General features: G+C 36.2%; 1 protein-coding gene across 4 annotated transcripts in view; it reads right to left on the reverse strand.

Annotated features, from left to right (window-relative positions):
- ETV1 (ETS variant transcription factor 1) overlaps window positions 1-21,541 on the reverse strand; it is a gene marked incomplete at its 5' end in the record, with an annotated part of 86,946 nt that extends 65,405 nt beyond the window's left edge. Inside the window, 5 exons of one of the 4 annotated variants that reach the window (XM_080666652.1) lie at window positions 9,008-9,061; window positions 18,220-18,267; window positions 19,654-19,741; window positions 20,535-20,693; window positions 21,111-21,541. In XM_080666652.1, the coding sequence (XP_080522778.1) occupies window positions 9,008-9,061; window positions 18,220-18,267; window positions 19,654-19,741; window positions 20,535-20,579 (235 nt within the window). Of the gene's footprint in view, window positions 1-9,007; window positions 9,062-17,701; window positions 18,099-18,219; window positions 18,268-19,653; window positions 19,742-20,185; window positions 20,309-20,534; window positions 20,694-21,110 lie in introns of those variants that run through there. The other 3 variants (XM_080666653.1, XM_080666655.1, XM_080666654.1) reach the window with 3 other exon arrangements.
- Between the last annotated feature and the right edge of the window lie 591 nt (window positions 21,542-22,132).

A 22,132-nucleotide genomic window follows, 5' to 3' on the forward strand; every position in this document is an offset into this window, starting at 1 on the left:
TATTAAATAGAGATTGCCGAGAAATGTACTGTGAATCTCAATATTTATTAGAGAGCCCTAATCTAATAACTGATACTAAGCTCTAATGTTACATAAATGCAAACAGTTTTCCATTACCCTTCAAAAAAAAATGAAACATGGGAAAATAAAAGCAGATATGTGAATTAGATTTCAAACAACTTAAACCACGTGTGCATGGTGTTGTTATTTTTTAAAAAGATTCTAAAAACCCAATAAACTATTCATTCCATTCAATATTCATTGAATACCTATAACATGTGAATTATACAAGCATGAGTAGGACATGATTCATCCTCTATAAGCCAATTGAAATAGAAATAAAATTGAGATGTGTATAAAGCACTTATGGGCACACTAAGAATTACGTAAAATTAATTCTGACCAAGATAATCAAGGAGTAATAACATGGCTCACAAGCATTCCAGGGGTTTTTTGTTTGTTTGTTTGTTTGTTTTAATCCTCACCCGAGGATAGGTTTATTGATTAGAGAGAGAGAAAAAGTGGGGGAGAAAGGGGAAGGGGGGGGGAGAGGAGAGAGAGACATCAATGTGAGAAACATGGATCAGTTGCCTCCCCTACCTGCCCTGACCAGGGATTGAACCTGCAACCTTTTAGTGTATGGATGATGCTCCAACCAGCTGAGCTACCTAACCAGGGCATTCCAGTTTTGCAAACAGAAATATACTAGTAAATATAAGATTTCCCTACAATAAGACATAAATAAAGGAACAATCACAAGTTAAGCCTCTCTTCCTGATCTAAAAATCACTCCTAAGAGGACTGTAAAGCCAAAAACTAGGAGTAATTGTGAAATAAACTTCTGAATGGTTTAACAATGTGGCATCTATACCAAAATGGATTTCTTTTCTAAGCCTTAGATTTAAATAACATTCAAAGAAGATTGCATACAAAATGATTACACAAACTTATTTTTAAATTTTAGTCAGACATTAAACTCAATTATTGACAATTTATCCATGATAAATTGTCAATAATTGAGTTCTTAAGGTAACATCGCCCTCAGCTAATGTCAAATGCTAGTAATTGTTGAGGAATAATTTATTAGATTTAAAAAACAACCACATTAAACTGACCATTTTTACTTAGTAAGACACAGCATAAGCTCTCATTAGGAGAAAATTCAATAACAGACATAAGCAAATATGTCCTGTCCGTATTCAGTACATGTTCAATGTTATAAAAGGAAAAATGGGAAGAGAATGATATAAAAACTCCTAAAAACACTAAACATACAATCATGACATAAAGATTCAGTTTAGCTCGGATTTTTTCTTCTTTACATTTGATTTCATGAAACTTACATATTCTATGAAATGGTGGCCCAAAAAGGTACTTATTTCCATGACTGCTTTGGCTTCATTTACAAAAACTAACAAATGTTGTGTTTGCTTTTTTTATTCATCACTATACGTAAGTGTATGTGTATGTGTATATATTAAAAATACTAGAAGAATACTTGGTTCTGCAAATAATGTTCTACCTTCATCCCTTAGCAAATTTTCCAACAAACACTGTTTGGCTATTAGACTAATACGTCCAGTTACTGAATAACAACATGCTTATTTAATATTGAGTAAAGTTCAACCAAAGATGGCACAGATTGCTTTTCTCAAAATAATTTGTTACTAATTATAGGCAGGGTGAGTGGAAAGTATTTGTTGACTTACTTCCTTTGAGCATGTTTCTGGAGTCAATTTGTAGGATTATTTGTTTTGCTAAAGGCAGCATTAAAGAGGGTAAAAAAAAAATAGGAAAGGATAAGCTAAAAACTTAGGTGAGCCATCTATCATCTTAGCTTTCAGCTTTCAATGGAACCACAAAGCCCAGTTCTGCAGGAAGGTTTTGTTTTGCTTTGTTGTTGTTGTTTTGTTGTTTGTTTGTTTTGGTTTTCACTTGGCAATTAAGACTGAACTATCTATCTGAGGAAGAATGAACCAGTAAAACCAAAAAATGTGACAGGATCTACTAAAGCAGACGTCCTTAAAACCGATGTAATTTTCTAGCTGTAAGTATCTTGTCATTTACAATCATTTCTATTTCCCCATTATGTTTTTTCTAAAGTCCACTTTTAAATTCGAGCGAGAATTCACCATAATTAGAGGTTATCCTTTTTTTTTTTTTTTTCAGAGTGCTGAAAAAGTGTCCTGGGAAATCATAATGTGTCTTGGGCCTGAGAGATGATTTCTTTGTCATAAATAAATAAAGGATAACTGACATGCCCAAGGTGTAGGAGTTAGACTTTGTTTCTTCTATTTAACGGTGATCGACTTCAGAGAGGTGACCTACAAACTAAATTTCTTGCAAGATGTAGCTTTCCCCCACAACTGAGTTTCTATTTTGATTTGAAAAATATGTCGCTTGTGAAACAAGCAAGCACAACCTAAAACGTCTGTTTTGTTGAAAAGGTGGCCGCTGGACTCGGTGACAGGCCCAAGGCAGATGTGTACCAACCACAGCAGAGCAAACTATCTGATGACAAGACTCCCTACTGGATGGATGCACCTGGAACAGGGTGGGGCACCTGGAACAGGGTGGGGCGCCCAGGGCTTGAGTCTAACCAACATTGACAAGAGTCACAATTTCCTAGGTATCCTTCTAAACCAGAATCTATTCTAGCTGGACAGAATCAACAGGCTGCAGTGACCTTCTCATAGCTATTTGTCAGAGAACACAAGCAGGACAATAGTCTGTGGAAGTGGAAAATACAAAAAACTCTAGCAGAGGTGCCAAAAATAAAGAAACTATTTTTATATGTACTTCGTTTTTAATTCTCTGGTATATTTAAATAATAAAATGACAACGTATTACTTCTATAAAAATTTCAGAAAGTCTATTGCATAATGAATTGTAAAGAACAGCGTCCATCGTACTAATTCATTGCAAAAGAGTGCCTGTGCCATCTTTATTCTACAAAGGAGTGAATAACAGGCTAGGCAAAATGGCTAACCTTGTGCTCCACGGAAGGCCAGCATCAGAACCACCTAACAGCGCCTTAGACATTCCGAGGCCCAATTCCAGACCTGAAAAGTCAAACTCTCACAGGATCGGGAACATGAAGGCAAGCCTCCCAAATAAATGCTTTTCATTCATACTCAAGTGTGAGTAAGAGTACGATGACATAGCTGATTACTGTCAGAAAAATAAAACTTATCCAACATGCATCCCTCTCTGAATAGAGCAACCGATAAGATCTAAAACTGATAACTCAAGAAGTTGTAGCACAAACATATTATTTAGTATAAGAGATAAAAAGGAGAAAAAGTGGCTGTGTCTAGAGAACAGGATTGTATGGATTGGGAATGATCTTATCTGTGTGTTTTCTGATTCTACGAATGTATTGCTTTAATAAATTATTGAAACTGCAAAAAAGAAAAAAAAAGCATCAAACAAACCAAAAAACCAACAATACCATAATAAAAAGCACATAAAAAGACACAGAACCTTTAAGAGCTAACTATTGCTTGAATCTCAGGTATACTATCTCAGATGATGAAGGCGGCAGACAATTCATCCTTGAATAAATTTGTGTCTGACCACATTGACATGTTTAAATACGCCTCGATTTTTTTAAAAAATAAAGGAATCAAAACACAGTAACAAATTTATGTTCTCAAATCCCAGAAATGGAATTCTTCTTTCAATGGGTGCTCAACTTCTGGTAAATACAATCAGAGAAATAAAAGACAGAGTCTTTCTAGCCAGTCCTACCTAAAAATTTAATCAGGCAAGAAAGGTTTCCAAATTAGTATTGAAAAGTAGACTTTTATAAAGTACTCATCTGTGCAGAAAGGAGCAGAGTGCAGGAAGGTGGGTTAGTAGAAAGGCAGAAAACTAAGAAACACATCAGAAATGGCACTTTTCTCTCTCGGGCAAGTACATGTTACTGTAACAGAAATCATTCAGTCAGGGTCCGTCTGCAAAGACCTGGTCTGATTTTCAGCTTTTGTAACAGTAACCTAACCTATTTCCCCCCACTTCACTGCTAAAAAGGACCCAAAATACTATTCTTTGGTAAAACTTAATGCCTAATAAAATAAGGCATAGAAATAACATATATTTGCTTGGACAAAGTATCACCGGCTAATAGTGGCTTTAAACATTTGTGTCCTCACACACCGATTTGTCTTGATCATTTTCAGAGGGGTCACTAGGATTGTATTACAAAGTTCAGTTCAAGTACAGAAATATGCAAACTTTTTAAATATTTAATTTCATAAATATGTCAGAGTCAAGGTTATTATTCCTTTAATGACATTCTCATTGACTTGCATCCCTGTGTTCTATCTTGATTTTGAGAGAAAGGAGAAAAGTTACAAGGATCTATCCTGCTGGGCATTTTGCAAAACCCTGGCTCTGCCTCTGGGACTGCCCTGGGAGGATGCACCGTGTGAATCGCGGTAAACATCGAAAAGTACAAATGGGAACAAACTAGTTAGAAAAATCATAACACATAACTTTGTAATGAAGAAATGAGAGGCGGGAAATTGAAAAACAGTAGTGATATAACTAAATTTAAAGTATATCATTTAATATGTAAGCTTATTGATGTATTAAATTTAAAACAAGATTTAGAAAAAAATCAGTTTGTATATAAATCTGTATCAACTTAGGAAAAACAATGCTCACGTATGTTCCAAATACTTTTTAAATTCTCTTTTCTGAAGATATATATATATAACTTTACTTCCTCTGGACTAAAGCATATCCTGAAGTAATTCTTTATTTTTCAGCAGAGTGTCTGAGTTCTGAAAAGATCTGTTTGTCAAGAAACTATTTGCCACAGCCACGTAATTGTCTCTCTTAACCTTCACTCATATCCTAGGATACAATTATAGAAAGTTTTTTGTTTGCTTGTTTTCAAGTCTCTGTATGTGCTTTAAAAGTCCATGTCTTTCAAAGGTTAGCAAGCTATAGTATACATCCTTAAATTCTAGATTTCCAATTGATATATTTTTTCAATAAAAATGAAGAGTGCTTGGGAATGTTTTTAGAGGGTACCCAACTCTTGTGGCTTAATCTCACTTTCACAATTTCTGAATGCTCTATTCTCTACTTTTCTACACATATTTATCCATGTTAAAGTCAAATGGGTGTTCTATAATCCAGTATTGAACAGAATTTTGCAGTTCATTCTCCTAACCTACATTTTACCAAAGGGCTAAAGCAATAAAAGCCCAAACAGAAGCATTTTATTTGATTGAGGTATGTAAGGAAATCAGATTATTCAGGTTTGAAAAGATAGCCCCATAGAATTTATAGACAGGCCACACAGCGGGGATGGAGTTTCTTTCTATTCCTAGAGATAGGATCCCTCTGCCCCACTAAGCATTCCCAGATGAGAATCAAACATTTGAAAAGGGAATTTAGGAGACAATATAAGCTTTCAGTTCCAATATTTGATAACCTTCTCCATCCAGAAATCCTCCTTAGAATCTAATCCATATACCCTATTCCTCTTTTTAAACCATTTCCCTCTTGTTCCGTCCGGAATGAAGGTTGAAACTACTGCTCATCATCATCAGAACAATAGTCCTTTATGTCAGCAAAAACTTGAAATAAAACACACCTCCACTTTCTTTTTATTAAACTATTTCAGATTTCTTTTTACCTTTGTTTATAAGTTGCCGTTAAACTGTGGTGTTTTATTCACAGTCCCAGAGCCACATTTGTTAAACTGTAAATATCCACTAATTGAAGTAAAATAAAATTTCAGCATTCTGAAAACGTTTGGCTAAACATTCATGGTTTCAGCATATTTTTTCCAGAATGAGACCATATATATATATATATAATATGCTTTAAAGCATGGTCATATGTTTCTTAAGAAGGGAATTAGGATTTTGAAAATACCTTGGAGAAGCCGATCATGATTATGATGACTATTTTACTTATTGTGCTTTTAGAACAAGCACGGCATGACTACGACACCCTACTGATCCTTAAGAGTTCACAGTCTTATTGAAGAAAGACAAGTATCTAAAATATTATAATATAATAAACACAAGAGACAAGCTGTTAAGAGTCTAACTCAGCTGGGTAAGGATGGCAAAGAAGAGGTCAAGAAAGATTTCAATGAGATGAAGTCTAAACTGAGTCGGGAGTAGGCGGCTCACCAGACTGCAAAGCCAAAGTTAAAACTGCTAAAGCAAAATGAGCATATGCAAAGGCAAAGAGGCATACAAGAGCTCACTCTGGGGAACCGAAAGAGTGGAAGGGCTCAAGCTCAGAGAATGGGGAAGGACAGGGTGCTGTGATGGCAGGAGTTAAACTAAAACAGTCAGTAGTCCAGGGCTTAGGTTATAGAAGGATGTTCTGGACAGCTAAAGAATTAGGACTTTGTACTGAAGGAAGTTGCCGGGGGAAGTAACAAGGTCAGATGGCTGTGTGTTGATGCCTCTGCAGGGAGTGGACTGAATGGAGGGGAAACTGAAGGCAAGGATGCCAATCAAACGGCTGGTTCACCAGTTCCTTTGAGGCAGAATGTGGGTGTGAACTAAGGAAGTAAATAGAGATGAACAAAGCCATGAAATCAAGGTAATTTTAAAAGGTAGAATTGGCAACTTGGTAAGCAATTTGAAGTTAATGGTAAAGAACTGGGAGGACTGAGGATAAATCAAATGTTTTTCCACTTGGGTGATGATGCCATCAACTTAGAAAGGCAAGAGAAGTAGGAGAGAAAAACAATGATGTCAACACTGGTCTTACTGAACGTCAACTGTCTGTGGGCCACCACATTGAAGACTGGGGTTGCTGTGTAAATGCTATTTAATGCCGACAATCAGCGGAGGGCTGAAGGGGTGAGTCCAGAGGGGATGCATTTTTCTAATTGCCTAAGGACCCAGCGGTGTATCAGGGAAGAAGTATAGTAGACAAGGCAGAGGAGAGACCCCAGCTAGAGATCAGAACGTTGGAGACCTAGCCATACAGAACTGCGCTGGCCACCACAGTAGCCAATAGCTACATGTCTATATAAAGTCACAATAATTAAATTTAAAAATCCATTTCGTTAGCCACAGTTATGTGCTCAGTAACCAATGTGATCAGCCGCTACTGTATCAAATGGTACATACAGATTTTCCCTTCATCACAGAATGTTCTATGGGATTGTGGAAGATAAGAGGAAAGGTTTGGGGACAGGACCTCAGGAAAGAGAAAGTGAGGAAGATGAATGGAGTGAGAAGGAGGAATCAAAGGCATATAAAGACAAAGGAAAAATCATACACTGTGACCCAGAGAAGATACTTCAAGGAGACGAATAGTGAAGAATAAGAAAAACTAAAAAGAGATCAATTAAGAAGAGGAGTGAAAAAAATTACTTTAGGGTCGTTATTTTACCCTGGCATTTGGCATAGTGTTGGAATCATTACCAATTTTTCAGATGTAAAATGACTCAATGAGAGGAATTCTCCCACTCAGATGACACGTTTAGCTTTTAGAAAAAAACACAGAACCCCAGAGGAAGGGAAATGTTGGAAATATGACCATTCTCTTCCCACACTTTAATGAAGGGGAGGCTTTCCTTGCTTAGCCATCATGCAGCTATCATCCTTCTGGGAGTTTCTAAGAGTCTCTAATTAAGGTCTAAAACATTGCTGTATAGGTTTCTTGAAATAGAATATCTAATAATTATACTCAGACATCAAGCAACACAATTCTCTTTTCATATCAAAAACCAAGCTGATAGAACAGCAGTTACCAGGGGCTGTGGGCAGACTTTTCTTTGTGAAGTTATTTTTTAGTAAGTACAGAGCTTCCATATGGGATGGTGAGAAAGTTCTGGAGATGGGTAGTGTTGATATTTGCACAGCAATGGGAGTGCCACTGAACAGCACACTTAACAATGGTTAAAATGGCAAATTTCCTGTTACATAGACTTTACCACAATAGGAAAAAGATTTTTAGTGAAGCTGAACTAAAACATAAAATGGGAGAGAACCTGGAAGAAACCTCTTACAACTCTTGACACATGGGACAGTGAAGATACCAAACATAAAAGCTGAAAACAATGCTCGCTTGAAGTAACGTGGGTAATCTGTGTTAGATTTATGATATTAGGTGGGGAAACATGGGTTTATAGGTTGTAAGGTATTAAGCATACGTTGTTACTGTGGATGATACAGCCTCCTGTGAAAATGTCAGTGGTCTGGAAAAATGAAAGCTGGGGCTTTAAATGGAGCTAACAAAATAACAATGTATTAGGTCAGTTTCATAAGCAAGATGGGATTTTACCCCTTTCTTTACTATTTGCACCTCAGGTCAAGGCAAAGCATAAATATCAGAGGTAAATCCCAAGGCAACCATGTTTGCACAGGCGAAATGCTCACTCTGCAGTCACAGGAGGGAGAGGAACCAAGAATCACGCCCCATGCAGCCTGTGACCGTCCGACCTTGTAGCAAGACTCACGGAGAGAAACACTGAAGGGACCCTAAGAGAAGCTATCGGGTGCTCCCATTTCTGTTACTGCGACCAGGAACAGACAGTGAGGCTAAAAATTCAATCAAAGCAGGTAAAAGTTCATGAATGCAAAAACTACAATAAGCCAATGAATGTTTGGCCCAGAATTTTTATAAGTTATATAATAATAATCTCATGGATGTTAACTACTGATGTCTTCCATCAGCATCCAGACTTGTCTTTGTGAAGATATTCAAAGACTGGAAGTAAACACTTGTACGTCGTGATCTCCCCATTTCTTCTCCAAGGACATTGACCAAACATAGAGAACAGGGCCATCTTTTAATCCAATCAGTTTTCCTGAGCTACTATTTGGAGCTCTGCTCAAATCACACGGGGATTCTGCTGATGCCACAACGTGACAAATCACATCACCTCGTGACTGTAAGCGAAAAAGGCATTGACACGATGCAAGAACAGACACTGGAAGGGGAAACAAACCAAAGAGAGAGAATGGAAGAAGGAAGGAAGACAGAGGAAAATTTAAGAGATGAGTCAAACTATACTTACAACTTTCAGCCTGATAGTCTGGCACAAACTGCTCATCATTGTCAGGTACCTGAGCTGAAGGGAAAAAAGAAAATTAAAAAAATAATTAAGAGAAAAACTGCCAAGACTTAAGGAATGTCAAGTAAGATCTTCCATGCCAGATATTTTTAGGCTGGGATAAAATTTATGATTATTTGCCAATTAGCCTCTATTTAAAGTGGTATTGGCAGCAATACTTGAGAGGGGGAATTTCAGCAGCATCATTGTTGTCAACTAGAAAACATGTCTGTCAGAAATATAATGGTGGCAGTCCCTCTGAATTTCACCTGCCAGATGGAAATAATAGAGACATGCAAAGTAAAAGAAGCCATAGGATTTCTATTAGCTGCAGTGTTTCTTTATGCAAGTAAAAGATACGCTTTTGGAGTAAAGGGTATTCCAATTCACCCACTGCCAGGGCTTAAGCAGCCCATTTGAAGTAACCACATAATTATTTCAAATAATGTGCAGTTATTACATCTCTCAGGGATTCTGCTTTCTAGAAATCGTCTGATTTTGGCAAGTTCCATCTATTGCAAATTAGACTACCATAATTAAAAATGTTTGCCCTAAATTTGGCCAAAATATGCAACAAAGTTTCTTAAATTATTGTCATCTATTTCGGTCCTATATTATAAAATGTTACAATTCAATGACTATGGTTATAACAATGCAAATAAACTCCATCTTTTCATGCAAAGTATTTTCCTGGTTACTAGTTAGAATTAACAAAAAGGAACATCATTATTTCATCAGTCTTTAATGTCAAACAACTTCCCTATTTTTAGCAAGGGAAGGATTACCGAATATGCATTCGGCAGCAATTGAAACACAAGTAAACTTTTTCACTTCTATAATATTTTCATCATGGTTGATTGAGATATCAAAATAGCCTGCTCCAAATTGATAGAATATTACAAAAACGAATTTAAGCATGACACTAATGTGCACACTCACACATATATATCTACATAAAACAGAAGTGAGGTTACTTTTAATTTGGTAAAAATGTAATGAACTATCATCCTAATTAATGTTAGTTGTATTGGCTAGTATTGCATAATAGTGAACCTTTTTTCCCAGTCAAGTCATATTTAAACAGATGTCAACTGATTTTTTTTAAAAGAGCCTATTCTGTATCGGGGGATGAGTACCAAAGTAATCAGTCTGTTGAAAAAAGTTTTGTCTTGGTAATTCAATTGAGTTAAGAAAAAAAATGAACATAAAAAATGAATTCTATATTTAAAAAGTCTAATAAAAGAGGTTTACAACATACATATAATTAAAGCCTCTTTTTACCAACTTATTTAATAATAATATTTTAAAAAACAGAATTATTTCATTAAATAAAATTTACGTTATTAAGAACAGAACCATTGGTAATCTTGCCTATTATCAAAATATATGGAGTCTGACAACATTTTATAACAACTTTCTTCTGAACACCAACATTTAAACTTATTAAAGACAAATCCCATTCTCTGCCACAAAATGAAACCAAACAAATGAAGGGCATTTTCCAGATTATAACTGATGCCTGTTTCTTCAGTCTATATTTGAAGAAGGGTATTCTCTTCAGATTCCACCAATATCTGATACCTAACTAACAAAAGTCATGCAAACTTCAAATCACAGTTCCGTGACTTGCTAGCTACGTAAACGGTGTAACATTTAACCTCAGTGAACTCCATTTTACTCACCAGTTTCATATCGATAATAGAGATTTCTGGTGCGGATTAAATGAACTAGTCTGAATAAAATGCCAGACAATGCCAGGTACTCAAGAAATGTTGTTTTCATCTTTCCACCACCCACTCATTTTTTTCCATTTCACTCACAATAAAACGGCTTCAATCATTACAAGGCAGGTTTAATATCTTGACTTCTAATGCATTATATTAGACATGGAAAAAATTAACAGCTGAAATTTGTACCTTGGCATTCTCTTAGCTACAAACATTTCTCTTGCATTGCAGGAAGCTTGGGTTTTCTTATAGACGCACAAATTATAACTAGAAGAGTACCCTTTAAAATAAGTCTCTACACCAAAAAAATTACAAGAATGTTTTTAATATCTATTTAATAACTAACAGCAGGTAGACAGGATCAAATCCTACATATTTTTCCAATCATATCCACATGTTTTGGTTTTCCTTCTAAATTAACAGCTAAATAGACATAACTATTGAGACACAAAAATTATCAACCACAACAATTATTATGCTTTTAAAAAGCCAAATACTTACAAGAACCTAATAAAAATGTAATATCGCTTTACAGGAATACTAGTTAAAAATAGCTCCTGAGTGACAAAAGTATATTGGTAACTGAATAAGCTGGTATGAATGTCCTACAGGCCAGACTTTTTTTATTTATTTTTTTTCACTATGATAAGACAAAGTTGCAACTCCATGATATGTATGACTTCAAGAAAGGGCACAAAAATCTCTGATGAATGTGAGTCGTGTGACGGGAAATGTATGGAAAGAAAAGGCACAACTTTCGAAGCAGAAGAAACTAGACGTATACAGAAAATAGCTGCAGACTAGTAATTTGTAAAAAGAATAAAACTTGCTATTTCTGTTCTAACTCTTTAACATGCTGAATAAACACTTCACACTTATGCTTGAACATATTACAGAATTTTAACAAAAAACATATGACTCGCATATTTCACAGAAGCTAATCTTCAGAAACTGAATGGGCCCAATGAAACAGCAGGCTACTTAAATAGACAAAGGCTTACGTCTACCTCTAATAGGAAGTTAGAGTAAAAGGAAAGCAGTTAACGGAAAACACAAGTTGGATCTGGACAAGGAAAATATGACAAAGTATTGCCACACTCGTAGAATACATTTCCTTTCTTCCCTCAATTCACGGGAATTCTGTGAAGCAGCAAACTATAGCTGCCTAAAAATTCGTGACAAGTCATACTAACTCCAAAGTGGAAAGTTAACAATAGAGGCCAATCTAAAAAAAAAAATTTTAAGAAGGGATATTTTTCCCCCAACTATCTATTATAACTACGCTTGGAATAATCACCTTCGAGGAATGAAAATGTTTGCACGCACTCCGTAATTAAAGAGGAAGGGGCAGAGGAGGAAAGAAAGGGGAAGTATATACCCAAAGACCGATAAAAGGCTTTCAAGAAGATTAAGCATGTGGATGTTACTGGTAATAGCTGGAGCGGCTCTATTGGATCATTGCACGTTAATAGACACGTTGCCATCAAGTCTCAGGACTTCTGCTTTCAAAGGAGAGGATCTGCAACCCTCAGTTACTGGCTTCACCTATATTATTATCCAAAGTTGCGTTCCTCTCTCTCTCTCTCTCTCTCTCTCTCTCTCTCTCTCTCTCTCTCTCTCTCTCTCCTTTTACTACTACATAGCAACACATATCATGATAAAGAAACTAATGAAAACAGTCATCATGCCACAGAATTACTAACCCTCCTGCTTAATTTTAATATATTTTCTTAACATTTCCTGGGGATGATGGGGGCAGGGCAGTTTTTAGTTGGCCTTTATTTTATGCATAGTTTAACCTTGCAAATGGAATAATAATCATTACTTAAGAAAAGGTGAGCATTTACATATTTTCCAAGGTTGGCTGCAGGCAAGGAAAAGAAAAAGCCACACCTTTTTCTTACAAACTAGGAGCCTGTAGGGTTTCTCTTAAAGCGAGAGAGAAAAGTGGAAAAATTACAAATGAAACAAATGTCAAGTATCAAAGGGGTTAATCTTTAATTAAAACCAGTTCTATCCACTGTAACAATGACCTGGAGCCAAACAAGGCGGAAGATGTATGAGTCATTCTTTCTGCCCGTGAATGAGACAGCTGATCTCCTCAGCAATTCCTCCAGACTCGCAGGCAGAGCTGGAGTTCTGCCCCCATTCACAAAAACACAGTCCAGCATGAGCCATGTGGCCCAACCACAATCTTTTCATGTCACACCCTTCTGCAGAGCGAAAGCTAGTCAACTTGAACTTACAGTATAAACACTGTTTTCTAGCTCTAGCTCCAATACAGTTCAGATCCATGAAGGTACACGTTTAGAGAAATGACAAGCTTAAAATAATGAATTCCATAGATTTGTTCTCCCTACTTCGTAGGGAACTTGCCACAGATAGGTAAATGTACAAAACGAAAAAGCAAGAAGGAAAGAGGCAAAGAAAAAAGGAAGAAAGGAGGGAAAGAGAGAAAAACCATTTTGAAAAAGGCCTTTTTTTTTTTCCCTGTTATTCAAAGTTTCTCTATCCCAAGATTTTAACAGAGTGCTGCTAACTTTGTAGCATTTCATTTTGAACAAAGGGTTAAAAACAACTTTCTCCAAAGAAAGTGAAATTCTAGGTAAAAGTAAAACAACAAGAAAATCAACCTTTGCACAGTGGTATTCTGTTTAATGCTCAAATGAAGCTTCGGGCCCTGGAATAAAATAATCATGAGGCCACTAAGCCTGGCTTTATACCACATCCGCTTTTAACATTAAAATGATTTAACTATGAATTTAACTATGAATTTCTAGCACCAGTGTGTAAGCATTAATTAATGCAGAAGTATAAACATATTCAAACAGATAAAGGGGCTACTTCCCCAGGATAGAAACATCATTCATACTTGCTAAAGACATTCTGTATGTTCTAAAAGAAAGAAAACAGTAAGTTTTAGTTGTCTTTTAGTCCAAAATTAGCTTCAATTTCTAACTCTAAATTGATCTGTAGTGACTTAAAAACTTAAGGATCGCTCAGAGCTGTTTCTTGCCAAATATTTTCTCTACAGAGGTCTGATGGTGGTGGTGATGATGATGATGATGGTGATGATATTTTCTTAACTACAAGTTTATATACAGGTCAAATGGAATCGAGTCATATTATAAACTCTAAGAAATTACCCTTTTTCAGTAATGAAACTGGAAAAGCTTAGCTATATTTCATAAACATTTATTATGGCCCTCTGGGAAAACTATATTATGCTACAACCTATCCAAATTCTACTCTTGAAAAACATTTATATTGCAAGTAGACCCTAGATGAAAGGTATTTATACAATTCCAAAGAATAAAATATAATCCATTACTCTACCTGCTCTACCTGCTCTCTTTTAATCAAGTACAAAAGATAAATCTTCCTTTCACATTTTAGAGAATTTCCTGGTACAATGCAAAGAGGAGTGGTAGCCCTCCTTAAAAAAAAAAAAAAAAAAAAAAGACTCTTGTTCAATTCTAAAAAATAACATAGACTTCCATGCTTTAATGCTTAAATTCTCAATTCCTTTTTTTGTAAACCTCATAAAAATAATGCCATTTTAAAGCTTTTATTTCTTACTGCCTCACCTGAAAACAAAAAGCATTCAAGAGCACATCCAATTTGTTCCTTTTTAAAAAGTTACAGTGTCATTTTTAAAAAATGAAAATGAATACATTATGATGGAATATTGTTGGATGACAATATGTATAACATATTATTTAAGAAACTTCCTAATAAATGTCTCTACTTTTAAGTCAACCTGATTATTTGAAGGTCAAGTAGTAATCAAAAGAAAAGAAACAGAAAGAAAAAGAAAAACAGCCTTATCTGCCTGCTGTAAGGACCTCTGGTGTAGAAAGGTTGTTCTTGAAGATGAAACTCTGACTCAGGTGTGGTGGCAGCACGGAACCTGACTTACTACAACACCACTGGGAAACACTGTTCCCTGATGGCAGCGGTCACCGTTGACTTTTTTCCTTAATATTACTCATGAAAGGGAATCTCAAGAACATCTAGAGCAACAGCAAGAATAACATTCAAAAGTTGCTATGTATTTACATTCCACATGCATGAAATGTATGACTTGTCTTTCCGGTGTGTTAGTAGGTAAGCTTTAATAACAAGCTTTAGAAGAATCCAATCCTTTTAAAACTCAGTTTTACATCCTTCTCTTCTGTCAACCTCCCACTCCTCCCCCCCACCCCCCACCCCATACACACAAAAGGGTCCATTTAACTATGAATTTCTAGGACACCATTCGCTGAGGCACCACTTAAAACAGGTTGTTAAGAATAAGACATGACTATGATGTTGACAGGATTGATATTTGAACTCATTATTTCATGGGATCAAATAATTGAAATTGCCTTTCTGTCAGTAGCAATCTAATTCAAAAGACAAAGAATCAATAAAGAATTGTACATAGTTACAATTACAATATAAAGCAGCTATAGCAAAATTTAAAAATAGGCATATTCTTTTTTTAATTGTTACCGTGTCACTGGAAACTTTGCCTTTTCAGTTTTTTCAGAATGAAATGTGATTATTTTAAATTGTGGGATATATGTTAAAAATCTTTCAACTGTAGTGTTAACTGCGGTGTCAGTACTTTGAAAGTGATACTAATATAAAGTTGTAGTCTTCACAAACATATTTTTGATCTCTGGAAATGAATTTATTTGAGAATGGAATTCTATTTTTAGAGATAACTTTAGTGAATTGAAAAACAACTGATTCCAACCCCACCCTCAAATAGTCCTGCCTTATCCCAATTTCTCCTTAGACATAAAACACATTTCTTACTCCATAATAATTTACCTATGACTAATCCATATGTTGCACTTTGGGTCTAATTTAGAAAATTCTTATAGGAAAAAACAAACATGCTAGGATATATCATCTTCCAAGTATAAAGGGGCTTTGATAATTTCTTAACATGATTTTCATATGACACATGACCACTAACTTGACTCTCAGGTCCAATAAGATTTTTGGACCTGTTTAACTTCTCAGTGGGATTCTAACTCATGGAAGAAACTGGTTAATTGCCAATGATCTTTTTTAAAAGGGTCAAGATGCTTTAAAATTCCATGGTCAGTTTCTTGGCTACAAAGCATTATAAAAAGAAATATGTAAACGGTTCATGTGAGCCAATTTGGCAATGTTTTAATTTCTGGATGTCCAGAGGGACATAAATGGACAAATCCAGCTACGAAAAAACTAGTGTAATTTTGAGAATCTCCTCTTAGCTAATATTGTTCAAGATGCCAATAAATCAAGTTAAAATGCTAATGCAAATATAATTATATATATATTTGCTAAAAATAAAAATATACAGTCTACTAACAAATAGTGTAAAAAAAATCTCTCCTCACTATTGTATTCAATAAATCAGATTAACCACTTTTTTGCTTATATCATGATAGGGTAAATTAATGTAAACTACTTTGAAAAAATTGTATCCATAGTTTGTTAATAGAAGTCCACCTTGGTATTCAATACAACAGTCTGAGGACTAATTCCTGAACTTACTTAACCTCATGAATTCTTTTCTAAGTAAAAGTCCATGTCCCTCCAAATACATGAGTCATTTTCTAGGTTTATTTTATATAAAGCTAAATCTTCAGATTTGATTTACAGATATGTGAATGACTGAGTAAGAATAGTCAGTGCAGAGTCTGAAAAGATAAACTCAGATAAATTATGCAAATTACTTATCCGGGCGACAAACAAGTTGAAAGTAAAAAACTGCACTAAAACTGATTATAAAAGGGTAAGAGTCTGTCACAGATTCCACATTTTAAAATTCCAGGAACAGAGTTGCTGTGCACATTCAAAATCAGCCAGCAAGTGCACTGACTTGGAATCAATGAGACTTAAAGATCTTAAAGAACAAACCTAGCTTCCAGGACAATTTAAATGGGTATTTTTAATTATTTTGGATAAGTGAATAAATTCCTTCATAAATATAATGGTTTCGCAAGCTTCAACTTTGCAAACTAACAGTAAAAAGTTAATACAAGAACCTCTGTGCAATTTTTTCTTGAAAAAGTTACATTGTAATATATGGCTTATGTTGCAATAATAAGTAGTCTATTGCAATAAGTTTCATTTACAGAGACAAGCAGAATGACCTTTAAATATAACTAAAACTTTTATTAATACTTACCTTTCATTAATATACAAATACAGTCACCCTTTTGGAAGGGCTACCAGGAAAGCTATTTAACTTAAAAGGTTAAAAAATATTGCAAAAGCTTTTTGGAGAACTAGAATATCAGCAAAACAAAGAAACTTATTTTACATGCTAACAGCAACTTGATCAACTGAAAGCAAGACCACTGATAAAACACAGCAGTCAGCCCCAAATAGCAACAGAGAGACTCGGCTTCCATTTAAAGAGACCCTCTCTCTTCTTTTAACCATCTTAAAAATCTGTTCCAAAAAGTGCATGTATCTCATATAATGTAAAGACAGAAAAAAGAAAAAAAAGCAATTATACACAATACTTAAGTACCTATAATTGTCTTTGTTTTCCACCAAATACATCAGAGGATAAACTTAGTATTTCACAAAGCCAAAAGAAAAATTTCAAATTATGAATACCAACAAAAATCCCTCAACATTAGGCATTTCCCAAGTTGTATCAAGCTGTACTGAAGCACTATCTCACTGTTCCTATAAAGTTTACACAATAAAAGGTACAATAGATTGCAACACAGATTTTTAGCAAAAAGTAATAAAAAATAAAAGTCATGCCTTTAAATGTCTCCTTGCTATCTTAAATAAATCCTAATAAAAGGAACATAATAACAAAGGTCAGTTTCAACAAACATCACATCACAGTAACAAATAGAAAACAGTTTAAAATTCCTCAAAGCCACAAAGATTTATTTTAAAGCCATAGATTTCCTAAGTATTGGATACACACCTATCGTTCTGTGTTGTGAACAAGGTGGGAAGAAGACACTTGCACTTAAATCCTGAAGCATCCCGTCCCGATGAACCCAGAGAAACTAATTTCTGCCATCAGAAAAGTCCTCCACCAGAACACCAAATAATGATATGCGCTGCTCTAAAGGAAGCAGCTAGCCGGCTTCTGGCTCTAGGAGGTCTCTGGAGGTACAATAATATAAACCTGATCAATTGCAATTAAAATCTGAACAGAGGCTGAGAACTTGAAGTCTTGGTGCATTAGTTCTTGCCAAAAGCAGATGTGATTGTGAGCTGGAAGCAATTTCTCCTGGTAATTTGTGATGACACTGGGTAGCGCAGCCCCAGATTCCCCAAAGACAAACTCATCAGAGGCTCTAATGTATGCATGGCACAGGAGGTGGCTCTTTTAGAGCTCAATTAATTGGGCTGAACATTAAGACAGCAAGTTCAGGACTTTTCCCCCCTTCTAGAGTAGCTTCCCCCCTCCTTTTAAAGCATTTTTTTTAAACTTACCTTCTGCAAGCCATGTTTCCTGTAATTGACTTAGGTCTTGAAAGAGTTCTAAAAAAAGAAGTCAAAGAAATAAATGATTTGCAAACCTTTAGGTTTCATTAAATGGAAATGTTTGTCATAAAACTTTCATATATCAACTTAATTTGGGGAGGGGGGTCAATAAAAAAAGAAAATATAATTCATAACTTACAGATCTCAATAATCCTGCTCATTTTGGTGGTTATGAAGCAATACTTCTTTAAGAAAGTCTTCTGGTCAACTACATAATAAAGTCAATATCTCTTTTTCCCCCTTTTTTAACAAATAGCTTAAAAAGCTCAGGAACACCAAATAGCATACATACAATAGGATTCCAAAAAAAGCTTAGGTAAAGGGATGTCCATGGAAACCTTTTCTAAATATATTCAACTCTTGTAAAATAGAGATAAGTTTAGAAAGACTGAAAAGTATTGTATTTATATCTCCTGAATTTTGTATCAGAGATATAACAACACATGGTATAAATCTCAAAGTACTATACGTGTTCAAGTTCAATGCCTCAAAGAAAAAAAGGAACAACTTTTAAATGCAAGTGTTTAGAGGAAAATTTCTCTATTAATAGGTTTACAAAAGTCAAAGAAAGATAATTCCCTGGCACCTGTTTATTATCAAGTCCAAACTTTTGTATTCTGTCACAGTGGGGAGAGAGGTGTCCTATAATTATGAGGATTTGAGGAAGTTTCAGAATTCAATATACTTTATCTAAATAGCCAACTGAATTTTTATAATTAAATCTAAGTATATTAAGTGTATTATTAATGCTCCCATATGGCTGGAATAATTTATAATAGATTGACTTCCTATGACAGTTCATAAAAAGAATCTGGAACCTAATTTTCCAAATAAGTATTATAATTATTAATTAGGCCTTAATTATAATTCAGTGAACACTTTAAGACCTATAAAACAAGCTATAGGACCTCACCATGGAGTCATCAAAGTCATCCATGAAAAGTTTTATAACTTTATATGGTTTTTGTGTAAAGGAGATGGAAAAATTAAATAATCATCTACATTGTTTAACTTCTAATGAAGTAAGTAGAAATTAAGCACTTTGCATAGTTGCTTAATTGGTCCCACTGGGTTGGATTTTTAAAATTGTTGCCTTAGTGTGTGGGATTACTTATTATGCCATATGCACAAGGGTTTTTACACGTAAGAGAAGGATGCCTCTGTTAACTTTTTATTTTCTTCTTTCATTAGTTTGTGACAGGGCCCTAAGATATCCCCCAGTGCAAACTGTCACACTATGTTAATTGCTCAAAGTAAAAGTCTTAGTTAAATACAGTAATTTGAATTTTTATTATTTTTAAGTTAAGATTGAACTGCTCCTCTTCTTTATGAAGGTAGGGAACACAGGTAAAGACAGGGATTCACCCCCAAATCAAACCTCACCTTCTGAATCATGAGCCAGATCTCTGTTAATGAATTTTCTTTTCCTGACATTTGTTGGTTTCTCGTTACAATTTCTCCCACGCTGATTCTACAAAGGGAAAGATAAAATCCTTTAAAAGAATATAAACCTCAAAAGTCACATACAAAAATACACATGCATACATACATTTGTTACTCTAGAGGATCCTCTCTCTAAATAAAAAAAATTAAAGTCTATGGTATCAATTCTAGTATTCATTTTCTACATTCATTTCACAGTGAAAGCTTATGCTGAAAATTCGACAGCCAGGAAGAGTAGCTTTCCAGTGCCGATCCTAACATAGTATTTGCTAGTCATATATTCATGGTATCTCAGCATCAAAACAACATTAAGCCATTATACTTAAAGTCGATTTTAGGCTGAATCAAAACTAGATTAAAATACAATGGATTTTATTCTGATACTCCCCACTGGAAACAAAAGAAGAAGAGTGGTGAAATAAAAATATATAAGAGAAAATGAGGGGGGGGGGGGGAGGAGAAACAAAAACACCCCATGTAAACAAAAAGTGTCAGCATTTGTCTCAACTTCATTCTTTTCAATGTGGCAGACAAACCCAGCCAAAAACTTTGAGTGCAGCAGCTGCTGCTGCCCTCCATCTCCTCTTCCACTCATCTTGGGCCCTTTAATCAGAAAAGGGGGTCTTAAAAACAAAACTATGCCTTATCCAAATCACTGAAAGGTAAGCTCATTTTGAAGACTGGGCTTCTAGAAGCAGAGTCGCCCTACAGTGGCAACAAAGCAGATAAAGTATCTGCAATCCCAACCTCCTTGCCCCCTCCTTCTCCCCCCCCTCCCCCCATCAAGTTTATAAACAGCAACTCTCGAACTGATCACTCACATTGGTGACCATGTAAGGCACTTGCTGGTCATAAAATCCATCCATTCTGCTGCTCTTCGCAAATCTCAGCCCAGTGTTTTATATTTTGAGCATTTAGCTGCAGATTTCCTCGGGATCTGGACTTCTATCAACCTAGAGGGGAACAAGATGGCTTTTAGGCTAAAAGGAAAAAAAAAAAAAAAAACATGAATGAAGCGCTTGAATTTGCATAGCTAATTACCCTCCGACCGTCCCATTCACAAAAATAACCCTCAGTACACCAGCCTCCTTCACCTGGATAAAAAAAAAAAAAAGAGCCTAGAGAGTTCACAATTTACATATTTTCGGCTGTAGCAAAAATCCGAACTAGAGGAGATGTATTTATTTACACTCTCGGTGTTTCCCTTCGCGGTCGGTTGCACCCCGGGCAGCTCTGATTCGCAAACGTGTGCAAAACTAGCAATGGCGATCAACGAGACTAGCTTTGCACCTAACGGGACTAAAGAGACGGAGACACCTCTTTCATAAGGATAGTTTTTGCAACCCACAACCATGCAATCATCTGGAGAGACATCAAAAGTTGCTGGAAAGACCCACCTGAAGGCCACGCTAGGCGAACTGCTGCAAAAAATTCCCTCCAAATTTAATAAAAACATTAATTATTGCCCAGCACTTCCCCCTTGGAAGCCGAAAGCGCCTCTGACAGAGCTCAATTCGGTGGTTTTTCCTCTACTTCTCCTCCAGGGGCCTCCAAGCCAAACTGATGGATCGCTGCCTCCCATTGGCTCCGCGTCTCTTTCACAAGATCAGATTTCGGGCTGTCAATCAGGCGGCTCGCGGCCCCTTCTCTTGGATCCCCCGCGCCCCTCTGCCCAGGCGGGTGCTCGGAGGGCTGGCGCAGGGTCCACAGCCTGGAAACGCCACCCACAGGAAACCGACTGCCTTCCTAACCCGCTGTTATTGTTAAGGCGCCCGGGGACACTGAATCCCGGTGTGCCCAGTCGCCAGTCCTCCTTACTGGTGTGTCTGGTCCATTCTTGGGCTGATTTCCTAAAGCACGTTTTAGTCGGCTCAGGTATATACCTTGGAGCGTGATCCACTAAACCCTTGTCACCTTAAACTCCCGCTTCCCCCTCCCCTCTCTCAAGATCGCGAGCCTCCTACCCCCCCCACCACCACCCCCCACTTTTAACCTGATAGGGAGCCCCCTAGCTCTATAGCTTGGTTCCCGCTAAGTTTTTGGCCCAAGATCTTTTGCCGTGTTTTTTTTTTTTCTTTTAACACGCACCACCATAATTGTGGTTTATCAAAAACATTTTTAACGGCCTTGCTCAAGTAAGACAAAATCCAAGTCCTTCATGGGACAGGAAAATAAAGAATCTATGGGGTCAGTGCCTGAGAAAAGCAGGGGTTGCGTTGGGAGGGGGAATTGGGAAGACGACGGAGCAATCTAGGTGAGAAGAAAGTATAAAAAGTCAAATGTATCCCACATGCACACTGGGACAAGGTGCTTCCAGTCCACCTGGCAGGTGGGGAGGCGCAGGGAGGGGTGTGTTGGCTCAGATATCCTAGGGACCCGCACATTTCCTGAGCTTTTGTTATGTATACACGGAGACAGA

The sequence above is a fragment of the Plecotus auritus genome, assembly GCF_963455305.1.
Source record: "Plecotus auritus genome assembly, chromosome: 4".
NCBI lineage: Eukaryota > Metazoa > Chordata > Mammalia > Chiroptera > Vespertilionidae > Plecotus > Plecotus auritus.